We start from the raw sequence: 15,492 nt of genomic DNA, 5'->3' as shown, positions 1-15,492 counted from the left end.
TAGCTGGTATATGTCGGGCACTAGCAATTAAATTTTGTGTGTATATATATATGTGTGTGTGTATATATGTATATATAATTAATGTATATATATATTCAATATTATTCTACTTCAGCTCAGGTGTACAGTGCAGTGGTCAGGCATCTACACTGTCTATGACGTGATCCTTCTGATAAGTCCAGTGCACATCTGACAATATAAAATGAGTGGATCAGAGAAGGCTCACTTAGAAAGAGACATTTGAGCCAAGATTTGAGGGACGTGAGAGGCAAGCCGTGTGGATATCTGGGGGCAAAGTGTTTGAGGGAGAGAAAACAGCAAGTGCAAAGGCTCTGGGGCAGAAGTGTCTTTGAGATGTGTGAGGAGTAGCAAGGATGTCAGAGTCAGCCAGGCAGAGAGAGGGATGGAGGACATGAGGTGAGAGCAGTGGAGGGTCAGGGCAGATCCTGTAAGGCTGTGTAGCCCAAGGTGAGGACTTGGCTTTCATTCTGAGTCAGGACAGCACACAAAGGGCGCTGATGAGGACAGCTAGGTGAGGCAAATATATCAGATAGAACCAAAATTATAAAGGTATGCTCCAATTATCATAGTTAAATCATGTCTTAATAGTTACCGTTGCTTAATGAGAAGGAGCAGAACTTTCTGAACAATGCAACTGTTTGACTATTGGGCTTTAAAATGTAATTTTAAACCACAAAGCTTATAATGTATAACCAGGGAAATTGTACATTTGGTTTCTTATAGAAAATTGCCTTTTACATGAGTAAAAACAAAAACAGACCAATGACCTTTCTCCCTCTCCCTTCATGAAAATAGCTATTACATTTTGTAAAAAAAAATTGAATATATATGTGCATATATAGAGAGAATGAATATATAATACACACAAATTTATATACACATGAATATACATGTATATATACATATATATGTATATATGTACATATATACATATATATGTATATACATACATATATATATATATATATATATGAGAGAGAGAGACACAGAGAGAGAGAGTTACCTGAAATCATAGCACCCTGCTGCTCATTCTATCTTTATGAACTCATATGTTCATAAATGGAACTGTATCATAAGTGGAATTGTATCACATGTACTCTTTGATTGTACATGTGATTGATTGTAGACAATTGTAGACAATTGATTGTAGACAATTTCTACTCTTCTACATCTTATTCACTCTCAATCCTCCATTCTATGGCATGGACCCCCAGGAGGAGAATTACAATTCATAGCTATTGCCATATTGGCTCCCCCAAACAGCAATGCTCCCCATCCCCCCAAAACGTAGGAGATATATATATATTTACTCCCCTGTGTCAGTCCTCAGTGCCCCCTGCACCACTGTCCCCTGCGTAAGTCAAAATTCCTGAGGCTTGAATAGGGTGCTTCTAAAATTTGGCCCCAGCCTCCCTTCCCACACCTCTCCCTTTTCCATCTCTCCCCAGCTCTTAGCACCCTTGCCATAGACACTTGCTACACTCTAGGCACACTTAGCCTCCCTATTTCCCAAACGTACCACTCTCTTTTACAATCCCCTGGCCTTACACAGACAGTTCTCTCAGTTGGGAGTCCCCTTTCTTTCTTCTCTACCTGGCAAGCTCCTACTCACCCTGCAAGACCTGGCTCTAATGTTACTTTCTCTGAAAAGCCTCAGCCAGAGCTCCTCAGCTGCTCCCCAGAACCCTTAAACCCCCTTGTGCCCCCTTTGGGGCACAAATAACATTCTGTTATAATTGGTGTGTTTGAACTCACGGGATGTAAAAAGTAGCATGGAGGATATAGTCAATGGTGTTGTAACAACTATACATGATGTCAGAGGGGCAGTAGGTTGGGGGGAGGTCATCACATTGTGAGGGGTGTAAAGGTCTAACTAGTATGTTGCTTTGTATACCTGCAACTAAAGAAAAAACAAATTGCTATGCCTACTCCCCCTTCCATTCCAGCACTCCCGATCCTTCTTTCTTCTTCTCTTGCCCTTCATATCATTTACCACCTCCTCCAACATAGTACATGCACTGCATACTTATTTTGAAAATTAGTTTGAAAGTTGACTGTCATCTCACGTGAATGTACCCTTTGCCAGGGAGATGATTTTCATCTACTTGTTTGCTGTGATAGCCCAGGGCTTAGAACAGTACTTGAACGCTCAGTCCAGGTGGAGAATGGCTGGAGGCAGGCAGGATTAGCGAGAGAAATAGCACTTACAGGACTGCTGTAAGCCAAAGACAAAGGGCCTTGAGCCCAGCCTTAATATTTACCTGTGCATGTCTTCTGTTGTCATCTCCAAACGATGTTGAAATCTGTTATTTTTAAGTTTGTCGCTGCTTTGTCTTGATTCTCCAGGCAGATCAGAAGCTCTATGAGAGCTTCGCATGTTAATCTCCACTTTTCCCGCAGTGCCTGGCATTTATGTGATATTAAATATGAGGCACTCAACAAATGTTCAGTGTTTCGTTAACGATGATATCACTGAACTTTATTTGACTAAATGGATTTCAGAGTACATTTTATTTGGTAAAGATCTTGGGGATTGAATCTATATTCTTATGCTGTTGGACTAAATAATTAATTTTGTTCCATTACAAAATGCTCATGATAGAAAATTTGGAAATTAGAAAAAAGTTGAAAAAATGTTAAAAAGCCTTTAGATTCACCACCCATCAAAGAATCATCAGCATTATAATCTGTCCTTTAAATATTTTTTCCAGAGATAGCTCTTTAACGTAATTATAATAATTGTGTTTACATTTTTGCATACTGCTTTCCCCACTTTATTAATGCACACTTTTTTCTTTGCTATAAAGTTTTGGAAAGCATGATTTTAAATAAGTGCACACTACATAGCCAAGTAGCTGTACCATAGCTTACTTAACATAACTAATATTTACACTATTTCCAATTTCCTCTTATTATAAAGATCATGTGCTACTCTGCAGACATTGCCTGTTGTTTTTCTGGACATCGGCCCCCAAAACTTCTGTGCCTCAGTCTTATTATTTGTAAGAACATAATGAGAACTAAGAGGATTATGGTAAGTGAATGTAAGACACAGCAATGAAGATAGAGTAGGTGTTCAGTTAAATCAGTTGACTTGGAATTGAAAGCCTTGGCAACCGAGGAGTGTTGATAGCCTTCCTGGCACTGTTCCCTGGCTACAGGCTGCACCTGATACAGGTGGACTCAGTCCAGCGCTGGATGGAGGACCTGAAGCTCATGACCGAGTGCGAGTGCATGTGTGTCCTGCAGGCAAAGCCCATCAGCCTAGAGGAAGATGCCCAAGGTGACCTCATCCTGGCAGGTGGTCCTGGCCCTGGAGACCCCCTGCAGCTGCTGCTTAAGCGGGGCTGGGTCATCAGCACCGAGCTGCGTAGGATCGGCCAGAAGCTGGCCCAGGACCGCTGGGCACGTGTCCATAGCATGAGCGTGCGTCTGACCTGCCATGCCCGCTCCATGGTCAGTGAGTACAGTGCTGTCAGCAGGAGCTCCTCACAAGAGATGGGCCAGGTCAGTTGTCCTGGGATGGGTGTCGGTGGAATGGGGATGCCTTCTAGAAGAGTGGGTCTGAATTGTGTGGCATTTGAACTCTTCCTGCCCCAGGGACCACCTTCCTCTTCCAATAAAGCTGAGGAGACAGTAAGGACCTTTATTGAGTATGCACTCTGGGCTAGGGATTATGCTAGGCCTATTTTACGCACATCTGATTTAACCTGCACAGTCTCTGAAGCAGACATAACCACTATGAGAGGGTGGGCAATGGTTAAGTATACCCAGGTTCATGCCAGACTGCCTAGGTTCAAATGTCAGCTCTGCTGTGTGACCTTGGCAAGTTACTCAACTTCTCTGTGCCCCAGTTTCATCATCCTTATGATTGTAATCATATTTATTTTCTAGATCTATTGGGAGGGCTGAGTTATTATATATAAAACATTAAAAACAATTGATTTAAAATATTAGCTAGTTCTATCGTCCTTACTTTATAGACGAGGAAATTCGGAGAGCTTAAGTAACTTGCCCAAAGTTATGCAGTGAATGGTGTAAGCATCATTCAACTTAAGCCTTTTTGATTCTAAAGCTCATGACATTGAATCTTCTCCAAGCCTAAGTGAACCATTGAAAATCCCCATTATCATTTCTTTCCTTTGGCATTTCCTTTCCAGCTTAATGTTTCACAATTTTCCCTGCTCCACTTCGCAGACAGTAAACTTCTATTCGTGCTTTGAAGCCCAGTTCAAATGCCCCTTCCTCTCTGAAGCTTCCCAGATTCCCTGGCTTACCTAATGGCTCAGTTTTTGTATTTTTGAACTCCCAAAGCAGCTGGTGATGATTTCTTTTGCCACTCATATCACACTGTGTTATAGTTTATGTGCCTGTTTCTCAAATCAGATGATTTGATTTTTTGTCTTTATGCCCGAGAGTGCCCAGTGCTGCAACTGGTCCTCAACTGATGCTTATTGAATTGAATAAAATTGATCTATTTTTCTACAGATTGAGAAGCTGCTAATGGAGAAATGCTCAGAGCTCTCAGCAGTCACAGAGAGGTAATTCTGGATGATGCGTAAATCTGTACAGGCTCTGCCTGCCAGTCCTCAGGCAGGGGAACGTGTCGTATCCTCTCTCAGAGGGAGAGTGGGAGTGGGGGGTGCTGGAGGTGTTCTGGGAGTTTCATTTTGCTGACTTTTATCAGCAACCTTGAAAGATTCCCTTGGGCTTTTCGGCTCCATTTTCAGGCCCTAGGGAGACTGTAAGAGGCAAAGGAGAGGCCTGGCATAGGAAGAAAGGATTCTTGAGAGTTCGTAACAAGGACAAGGTTTCCCACAGTTTTGGGAAGCCCCCTGGTCCCCAACGTCAAGGCGAGGTGAAAGCAGACACTCACACCTTTACACTCACATACACACAGACAGGATTTCAAAGACACTCACTTGCTTATACGCAGATTTATCAACACACACTCGCGCAGTCACAGAAATACACTCATACTTTCTCTGTATCTCACACACATATACATATATCCTGTACACTCAGACATATACACACACTCAACCTCATGTGTACACACGCCCAGTTATATGCTGACACTCTCCCTCATCCTTTTCAGCTCCCATGTCCTGGAAGAAAAATGTGGAACCTGGCATCCTTAGGGCCCCCATGAGGTCTTTGGTTTTCCAGTGTGGAACATTCTCAGGCTATAGGGCTAAATGGGAGCCTGATCCCCAGCTGTTTTTCCTGTCTGAGAAAAAACCCTCAAAGTTCCTTTCTGAACACTGTAGGCAGCCATTCCTTAGAGGGCACTGCCATATACCTTTGCAGTGAGCACCTGGCACTAAGCACCTCCCCTCTGCTGCTCCTATCCCCCATTCCTAGGCCCCAGCTGCAATGATAACAGGTTCTCCCAGGGAGAAACCCAGAGGTAGGATTTGGCTGCTTTCTAATAGCCTTTCTTCCTGGTGACATGAACTGTTAGCTCCCACCTCAGGCCAGCGCTTATCTGACTACTAGGAGGCCAACGATGAGCCAGCCAAGGAACACTCCCTCTCTGACTCGCTCAGAGTTGATGTCTTTTCCCAGGCCCCTCGCACCACACCACCACTAGGCCTGCAGCAGGCCCAGATCTGGGCCCTGCAGTGCTCTGGGCTGACCATCTGCCCGTCCAGTGGCCCACCCCTTCGTGTCTTTTCCCTAGGTGCCTCCAGGTCGAAAATGAGCACATCCTGAAGTCGATGAAGGCCTGCGTGAGTGAGACCCTGAGCACGCTGGGCCAGCACTTTGGCCAACTGCTGGAGCTGGCCCTGACTCGGGAGGTGCAGGTCAGTGCAGGCGGGCTGTGGAGAGGGGGTGGGGCGGGAGAACTGGGCCAGGCTGGCAGAAACTCTGAAGTGGCCTTTTATGAGGGACATCCTCCTCAAACCCCCGAGTGAACTCCAACACCTGAGCAACAGGACTGTCTGAGCGGAGCAGAGGCTTCCTGAGCTGTTAGCCCAGCTCTGCATTTCCCACATGTGAAACCTGGAGCCCAGAGAGAAAAGACACTTATCGAAGGTCACACAGCAAGGCAGTGGCAGAGCCTGACATCTCTCAAGGGCACTGTCAGTATTGTCCCACTTATATCTTCTCTATTGAATTGCTGCCACAGTGTACACACTGGAATTTTAGCATCCCGAAGGACTTAGGCATCTGCAGGGAACAAGCTGATTCTGCAACATTGGCAATAGGGAAGAATCTAGAAAGTTTTATAGTCTAGCCCCTGCCCCTAGGCAGGCTCCTGCTTGATGTCAGAGCGCGATTCTGGAAGACTACTTTCAAACTGTGGCTCACCACGGGACCTTGGTCCCGTTCCTCAACCTCTTAGCCTCATTTCCTTCATCTATAAAGTGCAAACCTTCCCCAGAAAGAAAGTGAGAGGACTAAGCAAACAACATATGGAAAGCGCTTAGCACAAAGTTCTGGACAAATACGTGTTATTTCTCTCTCTTGCCTTTTCCTATTTTAAAAGCCTCTCAGAAAAGCAGATTCCATAAGGTTTTCATTATGAAAGGTATTTACATGTTATTTATAGTTACAGAAATATTGTGTTACATATTTGCCATTCTTTTCCCACCACCAAATAAAAGCCTTCCACAAATAACAAATCCCTTTTGCATTTTGGCTTTTCTCCAAACTCAGCCTCTCTCCGGAGGCCAGACTTTGCTTTCTCTCTCTTCTGTGTGTCTGGTTCATGTCGCACAGGCATAGGTCTTTCTGACCTGGCTCCCCTGCGGGACGATGCCTTCTTACCCTCCCAACCTAGATCCATTCTCTCTGTTTTGAGACTCTGGGACAAGGAAAAGGAAGGGCTAGGACTGGGGTGCCGGGCCCCGCACTCAGTGCTGATGAGTAAATGCTGACAGTCCCATGTAGGGGTAGGCGGTGTGCTTCAAGCTGGGGCCAGTGTCCCAGACTGAACCATCAAGTTCCAGAGGGATTCACTGGAACGTGGGGGCCAAAAATGGGTGAAGAAGTCAAGAGAGTGATGAGTGAGGAAGTGGGTGGCAGGGAGGAATGGAGCCTGGACGAGTTTTTGATCAGGGGAACAGGTCCCTGCTGATGATTTTTATGCCATTGTTGTGCCCTTTTGCCTGGAAGTATTAGGTTCAATTAAAAGAGCTGAAATGGAAGAGTTGTGTTGGAATGCAAAAAGAAGCCAGCTGGATTTGGAAGTAGCTGGCAGCTCTTTTATCTGGGGAGCAAAGGGTGTCTTTTTGATGCTCTAGGTCACAGTATCCAGGGAAAAGCTCCCTGGACTTCCAAGAGCCTATTTGGCCTTTTGGACTATGTATCTAATTTCTTCTAAAAGGTCTTTGCCTGTTTATAGTATTTCTTGTCTAAACTGTAGCTTCCATAGACAGGGATTTTGGGGTGTTTTTTCTCATGGATATATATCTGGTGACTAGAACAGTACCTGGCATACAATAGGCACTCAATAAATATTTACTAATGAATAACATTGAACAGTATATTCCAAACTTACATAGTCACAGATCTTTATCCTTAAAGAGCAGCCATTCAGTTATTCTGGGATGCTGGTGCTTCAGAAAATGCAATTTGGGAAACTTTTTGTCCCCCCACTAGGGAGGCATGTAAGCTTTGAGAAGAGAAACAGTGCTCTTCCCACTCGCCCACACCCTATTCCCACCCTCCAAAATAATGGTGGAGGGGTGCTTACAACGAGGGCAGTGATAACCGACGACTCCTCTGCACTGGTTGGCTCCATTCTGGAATGTTGTGTCCAGTTCCAGAACTCAGACTTGTCATTAGCAATGGTTGTGCTCTGAGAAGGTTCCGAGGAGGGTGGGGAAGGGCCAGAGCTCAAGGTGTGTGTGGAATGGGTGGAGAAGCAGGGGATCGTTTCTCACAGGATGGACACTGGGCTACCTCCAAAGTTCTGTGCTCTGGGACCTCAAAGAGAAGAAAGACCTTGGGCCAGGGGAGCAAATCTAAGGACATTCCATGTAAAAAGGAGTTTGGGGAGCAATAAGGTTGCCCCGCAATGGAAAGGGCTGGCTTAGGAACTCCCCGTCGCTGACATGGGCAGGTCATGTCTGGGAGGCCATCAGCAGTAGATGGAGGTTGGACTGAGTGACTTGCAAGGGTTCTTCCAGTCTTGATAGTACACAGTTCTAGGAATCTGCGCATTATAGGGTAATGGACTGAGCATGGAGTTGGAGGCATATCAGGGTTCAAATCCTGACTGTGTTACTTACTGAATATGCAGAATTGGGCAAGTTGCTTAATTTCCCTGACCCTCACTTTTCTCACCTCTACAGTGGGTTGTTAGGTTTAAATGAGACAACACATAAGTCATTGGTGGCACTCTTCTGATTGCGTCAACTGCTTTGTTCACTAGAAACCAGCAACAAGCTTTGCTAAAAGAACTCTTAATCACTTAATTAATTGTTTATTAAGATAACTTAACTCCTTGGTAGATATGGAAACATTTAAGGCTTAAATGTTAGGAGCCACCAAAGGAAAATTAAATAGCTTCGATAATTAGTCTATCTGGGAATAAAGGATTAGCCATTTGGGAAGTAAAGGGAGAAGATGACTTCTAAAACCTGATTTACTTGAAGACGACTTCTAGGGGACTCTCCATTGACTCTTACCTCTCCCTGTGAATCCTTGACTCAGCTTCATGTGGCTAGATGTTATATTCATTCATCCTTTCATTTCATCCATCAATTTTTATTTTAGTTTAAAATAGCACCTTTATTCTAATAAAACTGATTGGGGAATATGTCTTTGCCTCTGTGGCTCAATGAGCTTGTTAAAACTTTATCTCACAGCTAAATGTCCCCTCCCTGTCTCAGGCAGAGCTAGACAACCTCAGGTCTCACCTGAGAGACAAGCACCGATCCTGTGATAAAGTTCAGACCAGAGGGACACTTCCTAAGAGGAGAGGGGCAGGCACCCAGCTGAACATACTCAATTCCTTCTTCTAAACTCGCTAACTCATCCCTACCTTCTCAGCATGGTGACATGGAGGGGTAGGAAGTGAAGCCATAAGAAGTGTGGTTGCTGACAACCCTACCTAGGAGAACAGAAGGAGTGGGGACCAAGTGTTACCCCTTAATAGTTCACAGCTTTTTATCAGTTAACTTATTTGCCTTATCCATTAGGCTATGGTCAGGCAGGAGTGTGGCTAGGCCCCTTGAAGGAAGAGGTGCCTGTGGGGCAATCCTTTCCCATCATCAGGAAGTCATTTCCCCAAATGACAACTCCTACTGCTTTGTGGATCCTTCTGGAATCACAGTGGGCAGTTTAGACTTTGCTCCCAGCAGGCTCGGAAACGACTCATTATATTACATTCATTAAATTAACGCTAAGGATGCTTTGTAACTAAAGCTTAAAATTTGCTGTCCTGATTTATTTCCCACTCTCAGATTTTGCTCAGCTGTGTTGTCCAACATGGGTAATTAGAGGCTGCAGTATGATTAAATGGAAACACAAAGATAACCCAAACATACTTGCCAGATGAAAACTATAAAGATGTCCAAAATTTTAATGTAGTCTCCTACCTCATTTTAAAGTTGCCTGGGAGGAAATAAAGTGAAAGAAAAACAAAAGGAAACAACAACAACAACAAAAATGGAATCCCTTTACCTTAGGAATAATTTAGGGACTCCAGGCAACGTCTTATCCCAGGACTCCATCCTTGTTGCCAAGGACCTTACGGATAGATACTCATGTGTAGCTGGGAGAAATAGGGTGGTGGCAGCTGCGGCAGCATGTTGGTCAATTTATTTCAGTTGTCCACAGTTCACGGTTCACAAGGATTTGTGAACATACATTCACTGGGGGAAAGCATCCACCATAGGTTAATTGTACAATGTTTACCATAAATGGGAGAAAAATGTCTCCTTTCTCATTGAGGGCATTTGATAAGTTTTCATTTTCCTGCAAAGTTAGGCATTTGTAACTCGTTCACAAAGACTTGCTTGTTGTGTATTCTGCCCCATCCAGCACTGTCAACATTTCTTAATTTATAGCTCCCCTCTAAATGCTGTGTCTCTGCCGCCCCAGGCTGCTCTGATTTGGGCTCCTGGAAGTGACTTAGGCCAGTGATCTTCAAACCACTTCAAATGCACAGCATTCTCCAGGTTCCCAAAGACGTCCCAGGAGAAGTGCATATAGTTTTAAGGAAACTAATTTCCACATCTTCAATTTTCATTTTTTTTTCTAAACAATCATCCCAATATTGCATAGAGTTTTTTAATAGCCCTTCTATTACTTTTCAAAAGAAAGGCACACTCATCACTCATCTCAAATCTTACATTGCATTGCCAGGCTGTGCAAAAAGAGAGTGGGGAGATCAAGCAAGGAAGAACCCTTCACTCATGAGACATAAAACCATCAGGCCTCCATGAATTGTTTTACACATATTTTTGTGGAGAAAGACACTAGAAATGTGTATTTTGCGCAGTGTGGGGATTTTCTGAATTCAGATGGTAGTGTGTGTGTGTGTGTGTGTGTGTGTGTGTGTGTGTGTGGTTATAAAAATTTCCAATTTATCCCTCCCGTCTCCACTTATTCTCAAATCATGCATGGCTCTTGAGAGACATTCTCTTTAAATAAAGCAAAGAGAGCTCTGGTAAGACACATTGAACCCTAAAATTGGCTTTTTGTGGCACATAAATGCAAGCAATTTCTTTCAGCTATATTTTATATTCAATTCTATGTCATTAGCCATAAAGAAAAGTATCTTTGAAGAACCAAAAATTCTAAAGGTTAATGAAACTGACTCTTTGATTTTATTGTCACTTTTTAAAATTTTTCTTAAAATTTAGCTAACATACAATATTATATTAATTTCCAGTGTGCACCGTAGTTAGTCAACATTATATACCTAAAGAAGTGGTCACCATGATAAGTCCAGCAACCATTTGACACCATACCACGCTATCACAATATTATTGACTATATTCCTCATGCTGTGTGTTACATCCCCATGACTTACTTGTTTTATACCTGGAAATTTAAACCTCTTATTCCCCTTCACCTCCCCCCCTTTTAATTTTTCAATTACAGTTGACATTCAATATTATTTTATACTAATTTGAGGTGTACAGCATAGTGGTTAGATATTTACATAATTTAAGAAGTGATCTCCCTGACTAGTCTAGTAACCACCTGGCACTATACATAGTTATTACCATATTATTGACTATATTCCCTGTAGATACCAAGAACATTTTGATGGCTTCCAGATGAAAGCGGGAGTTAGAGGAGTGAGTGAAAAACGGGGGAGGAATTAAGAAGTACAAATTGGTTGTTACAAAGTAGTCGTGGGGATATAGGGTATAGCATAAGGAATGTAGTCAATAATATTGTAATAACCATGTATGGCATCATATGGATACTAGATTTATTGGGGTGATAGATAGGAGGGGGTTTGGAGGCAAGGTGAAAAAGGTGAAGAAATTGAAAAGTACAAATTAGTAGTTACAAAATAGTCATGCGATACTAACTCTTAAATGTAACTGGAATAATTTTGAGAATGACCAAATTTTTAAAGATATGTTGGATACAAGTTTTATATGATGTTTTTCAGATTTGGTGTAGATTACTTAAGAAAGCAGTTAAAGCCTATTTTCTCAAAACATATTATGAAATATTTATAGTAATTTGTACTTCCTGTTAACAAAAGATAAAATTCATTGCTAGCAGCTGGACTAATTACATTTAAGCAGTAAATACCCTTAAGCAGTAAATACCCTTTTCCTTTTTTAAATACATGGGGAAGTTTAATTATGAGAGCTACTAAATATAATCGAATGATTTCTGATTTTTCTTCTCAGATATTATTTAATTATTCCCTAAAATGAACACCAGAGTTCAATACATACATACACACCTATTTACTGAAGGAATACAATGCCTGTTCATCACATTTCTAGATTTACAATTAATTTACAATGTTAGCTACATATTAATTTGCATTATTAAAAAATTAGTAAATTGTTTTATCTTGGCTTTATAACATATAAATAAATCAAATTTTACTTTAGGTCTACATTATTTTAGTATTGATAGTTTTTAGCATTTTCCCTTAGAGGATGATTTCCATTAATTATTTGTCAGTGTTTTCCAGCATTTCTTGAAACACATATGAAAACATTTTTTAATTAAAAATGAAGTCAGGTCTTTATTGACAGAAAGTTAAATTGACTTGACTGATTGGCTTGACTAAAAGAATTGTCTTTGCCAATTAGTTCGGAGAGTGGGTATTTTCCACAAATTAAATAGCAAAAGCTATAGCTTCAAGGTTTTGGTAAAACGTATTTGAATCACACAAAAATATTTGATTTAAAAATAGTATTGGCAATGAAATTAATAATATTTTGATTTTCTTAATTCTTTCTGAATAATTTAGGTAACCCAAGGTGCTAGAAGTAAAGAGTAGTGGGTATAATTAATAGTTATTTGATAAGCGCTGATAAAGTACTTTTGGAATTCTTCCCAGAAACTGAGATAGTGAATGAATGACTTTAATGATTGGGTAACAAATGCTTTTGCAAGTCAAATAGTTTCCAATTCTTTGCTTTTACCAATGTAGAAGAGTACCAATTTAGAGGAGTTATCAGCTGGCAGATTATTAAAAATAGTGTTTGAAGACAGATCATTATGTGATTACATAACTCAGAATGTACTCAAAGGGTTGAACAACTTGGCTATACAAGTTGGCTCTATAACTCCCATTCCTCTCTATAGATTTATGGGAACAAGATTTTTCAGGGTTTACACCTAAAAATATAGCACTAAGTCAATAGTCAATCATGGATATGTGCATGAATTAGAAAGCCTTAAAAGAATAAAAAGCCTATTCATCTCACTAAGAGACCTATTTATAATAACATTTTAATTTTTCTTATTTAGTATTATTTATTAAACTTATAATCTGTGTTGTTTTGACCAGTTGTATTCATAACAATTGTAATAGTAACTCAACCAAGAAAAGAGATTATTTTTAAACACTTAGAGCCTTATCGTCAGAGGAAATAAAATAAAGTTGCAAATTTCAATGCTAAGTATGATAAACATGGTCAACAGAACACTTTAAAACTTAAATGTGTTACATTAAGATAAAATTCTGAGGGAGAATTGGAATGGGAATATAAATTTAAGGGTGAAAAGAAAAGATGGATAGTGTTCCAATGTTAAAGAAAGAGACTATTCATGTATTTTTAAATGGCTGATGATGGTATCAAGTTGTTTTGGTACTTAGATTTTATCGAATACATCTGAAAGAATGATGCAGTGGTTATATTTTATATCAATATTTACAATCTGCTGGAAATTACATCTTTTCCAACTTTGTTTTTTAAACTTACGATGAAAAATTTTATCTGTCAAATTAAAAATGTGCAAGGGGTCATATATTTTTGAAAATTCTTTTAGGCTTTAACGAGAAAAAAAAATTGACATAGAATACACAGGCACTCCAGTTCCATGTCATGAAGGCTATTTCCTTTTCCTTTGCTAGAGAATTGCTTAGGCCTTGAGACCCCAGTCTTGTAGGGAGGTTTTCCTTGTGATACTCCTGAAGGCTGGCCTCTTCTGGACTGAGTGAGGACAGGTCCCTCTGTCATGTGCTTCTTAGAACACTGTGTTTCCATAACTTTTGAATATTTTAGGCTTGAGTAGCATTTTTTTTTCCTCTACATCATTTTTTTTTTTTGCAGCAATGAACTCTGCCTCCAGCGTTCTCTTTCCCCTATTCCTTTCAGGGAGACTCAGGTGAGTTTCTAACAGTTTATCCTGCATCTCATGTGGGTTTCTTTCCTTTGCTAACTTATGGAATGAATACTGGTTGCTGGATCTGATCGGCTTTCCCACTTTGATTTTGCTTTCTTTTCTGGCACATTCTTTTGTTTTTTCCAAAAAAATTCTTCTAGATTTTGGGATTTGCCTTATTGAGAGAAAGGAAATCACTTAAGATCTGGGTCTGCCCCAAACCTCCAGTTCTAAGAGATCTTATCCGCATTTGCTTCTCTAAATTGGATATTCCCACCCAAAAGATAACCCCCCTCACACCAATTGCTAACCTAAGCCTGGAGTGAGTTAATTATTTCTTTTACATCCTCTTGAGTATGTGCAATCTTTCTGGGTCTTTCCTTAGAGTCCTAATTCATTCATTTTTCTAATATGTTCTCTTAGGACATGGGCAATGCTATATCCACATTTTCAAAACATTTCATCTGGAAATTTATCTAGTAATCCTTCGTATATTTCTTGCTGATCTCTATAATCTTTTCCCATGTTCCAGAACTCTATTAATGATAACAAACAACCCCAACAACACTTATTTTTATTGTATGTCATAATTTTAAGGATCAAGAATTTGGGGAGGGCTTGGCTTACTGATTCTTCTGTTCCACGTGGCATCAGCGGAGGTCACTTGGTGGTATTCAGCAGGCAGATGGTTTGGAGAGTCTTAGAGAGCTTCATTATATGTGTGATGACTTGGAGGGAATGGCTGGAAAGCTGGTCCCCGCTGAGCATTGATCAGGGACCCTACACATGGCTTCTACAGCACAGCAGTCCCAGAATTATCACACTTCTTCCATGGTTCCTCAGGACTCCAAGAAGAATATTCCAAAGGAGGCTTAGTGGCAGCCTCAAGTCTTAGAAGTCTTAAAACATCACTTCTTCTAAGTGCTGGCTTCTATTGGTCCCTGAGACCAGTCCAGATTCAAAAGGAGGGAAATTAGAACCCACCTTTCTATGAGAGGAATAGCAAATAATTTGTGACCATCTTTAATCTATCACACCCTGTCAAAGCTGCCCACCCACACGTATGCAATCCTTTTACATACTGGGCGGCCCTAACTATGTCTGTCTATGGATTCTATATCTGAAGCTTTAGGAAGAAGCTTTAGGAAGGAGCCATATTTTCCTGGCTCCTTCTGAGGAACTAATCCCAGGCTGCTGTTTGAGAGTTTACCTCTCTTAATAAATTTCACTGGGCTGCAGTCATTCTTTCTGATTGAGAAATAATTAAAAATCTATCCTCCTTTTCTAATACCTTATTTAGAGCAGTTAAATTGCATGCGTCTCCTTAACCCTTTCTTATCCCTTTCTCCTGGTTTTTAATATCTCATTTTTGTGTTTCGTGTCTGCATCGTCTATCTTTAAGAAAATATATCTGTCATTCAGCCTAACCAGTCTATTTTCCTTTATTTTGTTTCCATTTTATCAACACTCTTCTCGTGATATAGGGTTGAAGCACAGTTTTGCAACTGCTCCAATTCCTCATTGATTTCCTGGAAAAAAAATTGATTTTAGAGATTTAGTTTGAAGCTGACACCAAGATCAAATTCCATGAGAAATGCCTGTGAGGAAAAAGAGGAAGCAGGAGCAAGTCTGACAACTGAGAAAGAAAAGGTGGAAGAAATGAGTAGAAAGGGCAGAATTATCAAGTCAAAGTCATCGGTGAGG

General features: G+C 40.9%; 1 protein-coding gene across 2 annotated transcripts in view; it reads left to right on the top strand.

Moving 5' to 3' along the window:
* INSC (INSC spindle orientation adaptor protein) overlaps window positions 1-15,492 on the top strand; it is a gene marked incomplete at its 5' end in the record, with an annotated part of 122,581 nt that overhangs the window by 57,889 nt on the left and 49,200 nt on the right. For both annotated transcript variants that reach the window (XM_081063704.1, XM_081063703.1), the window contains 3 exons: window positions 3,183-3,528; window positions 4,510-4,562; window positions 5,705-5,828. In XM_081063704.1, the coding sequence (XP_080919830.1) occupies window positions 3,183-3,528; window positions 4,510-4,562; window positions 5,705-5,828 (523 nt within the window). The remainder of the gene's footprint in view (window positions 1-3,182; window positions 3,529-4,509; window positions 4,563-5,704; window positions 5,829-15,492) is intronic.

Source organism: Rhinolophus hipposideros (assembly GCF_964194185.1).
Source record: "Rhinolophus hipposideros genome assembly, chromosome: 10".
In the NCBI taxonomy this organism is placed as follows: domain Eukaryota; kingdom Metazoa; phylum Chordata; class Mammalia; order Chiroptera; family Rhinolophidae; genus Rhinolophus; species Rhinolophus hipposideros.
Note: the sequence above shows the minus strand (reverse complement) of the source record. Positions and strands in the feature narration are given on the sequence as shown.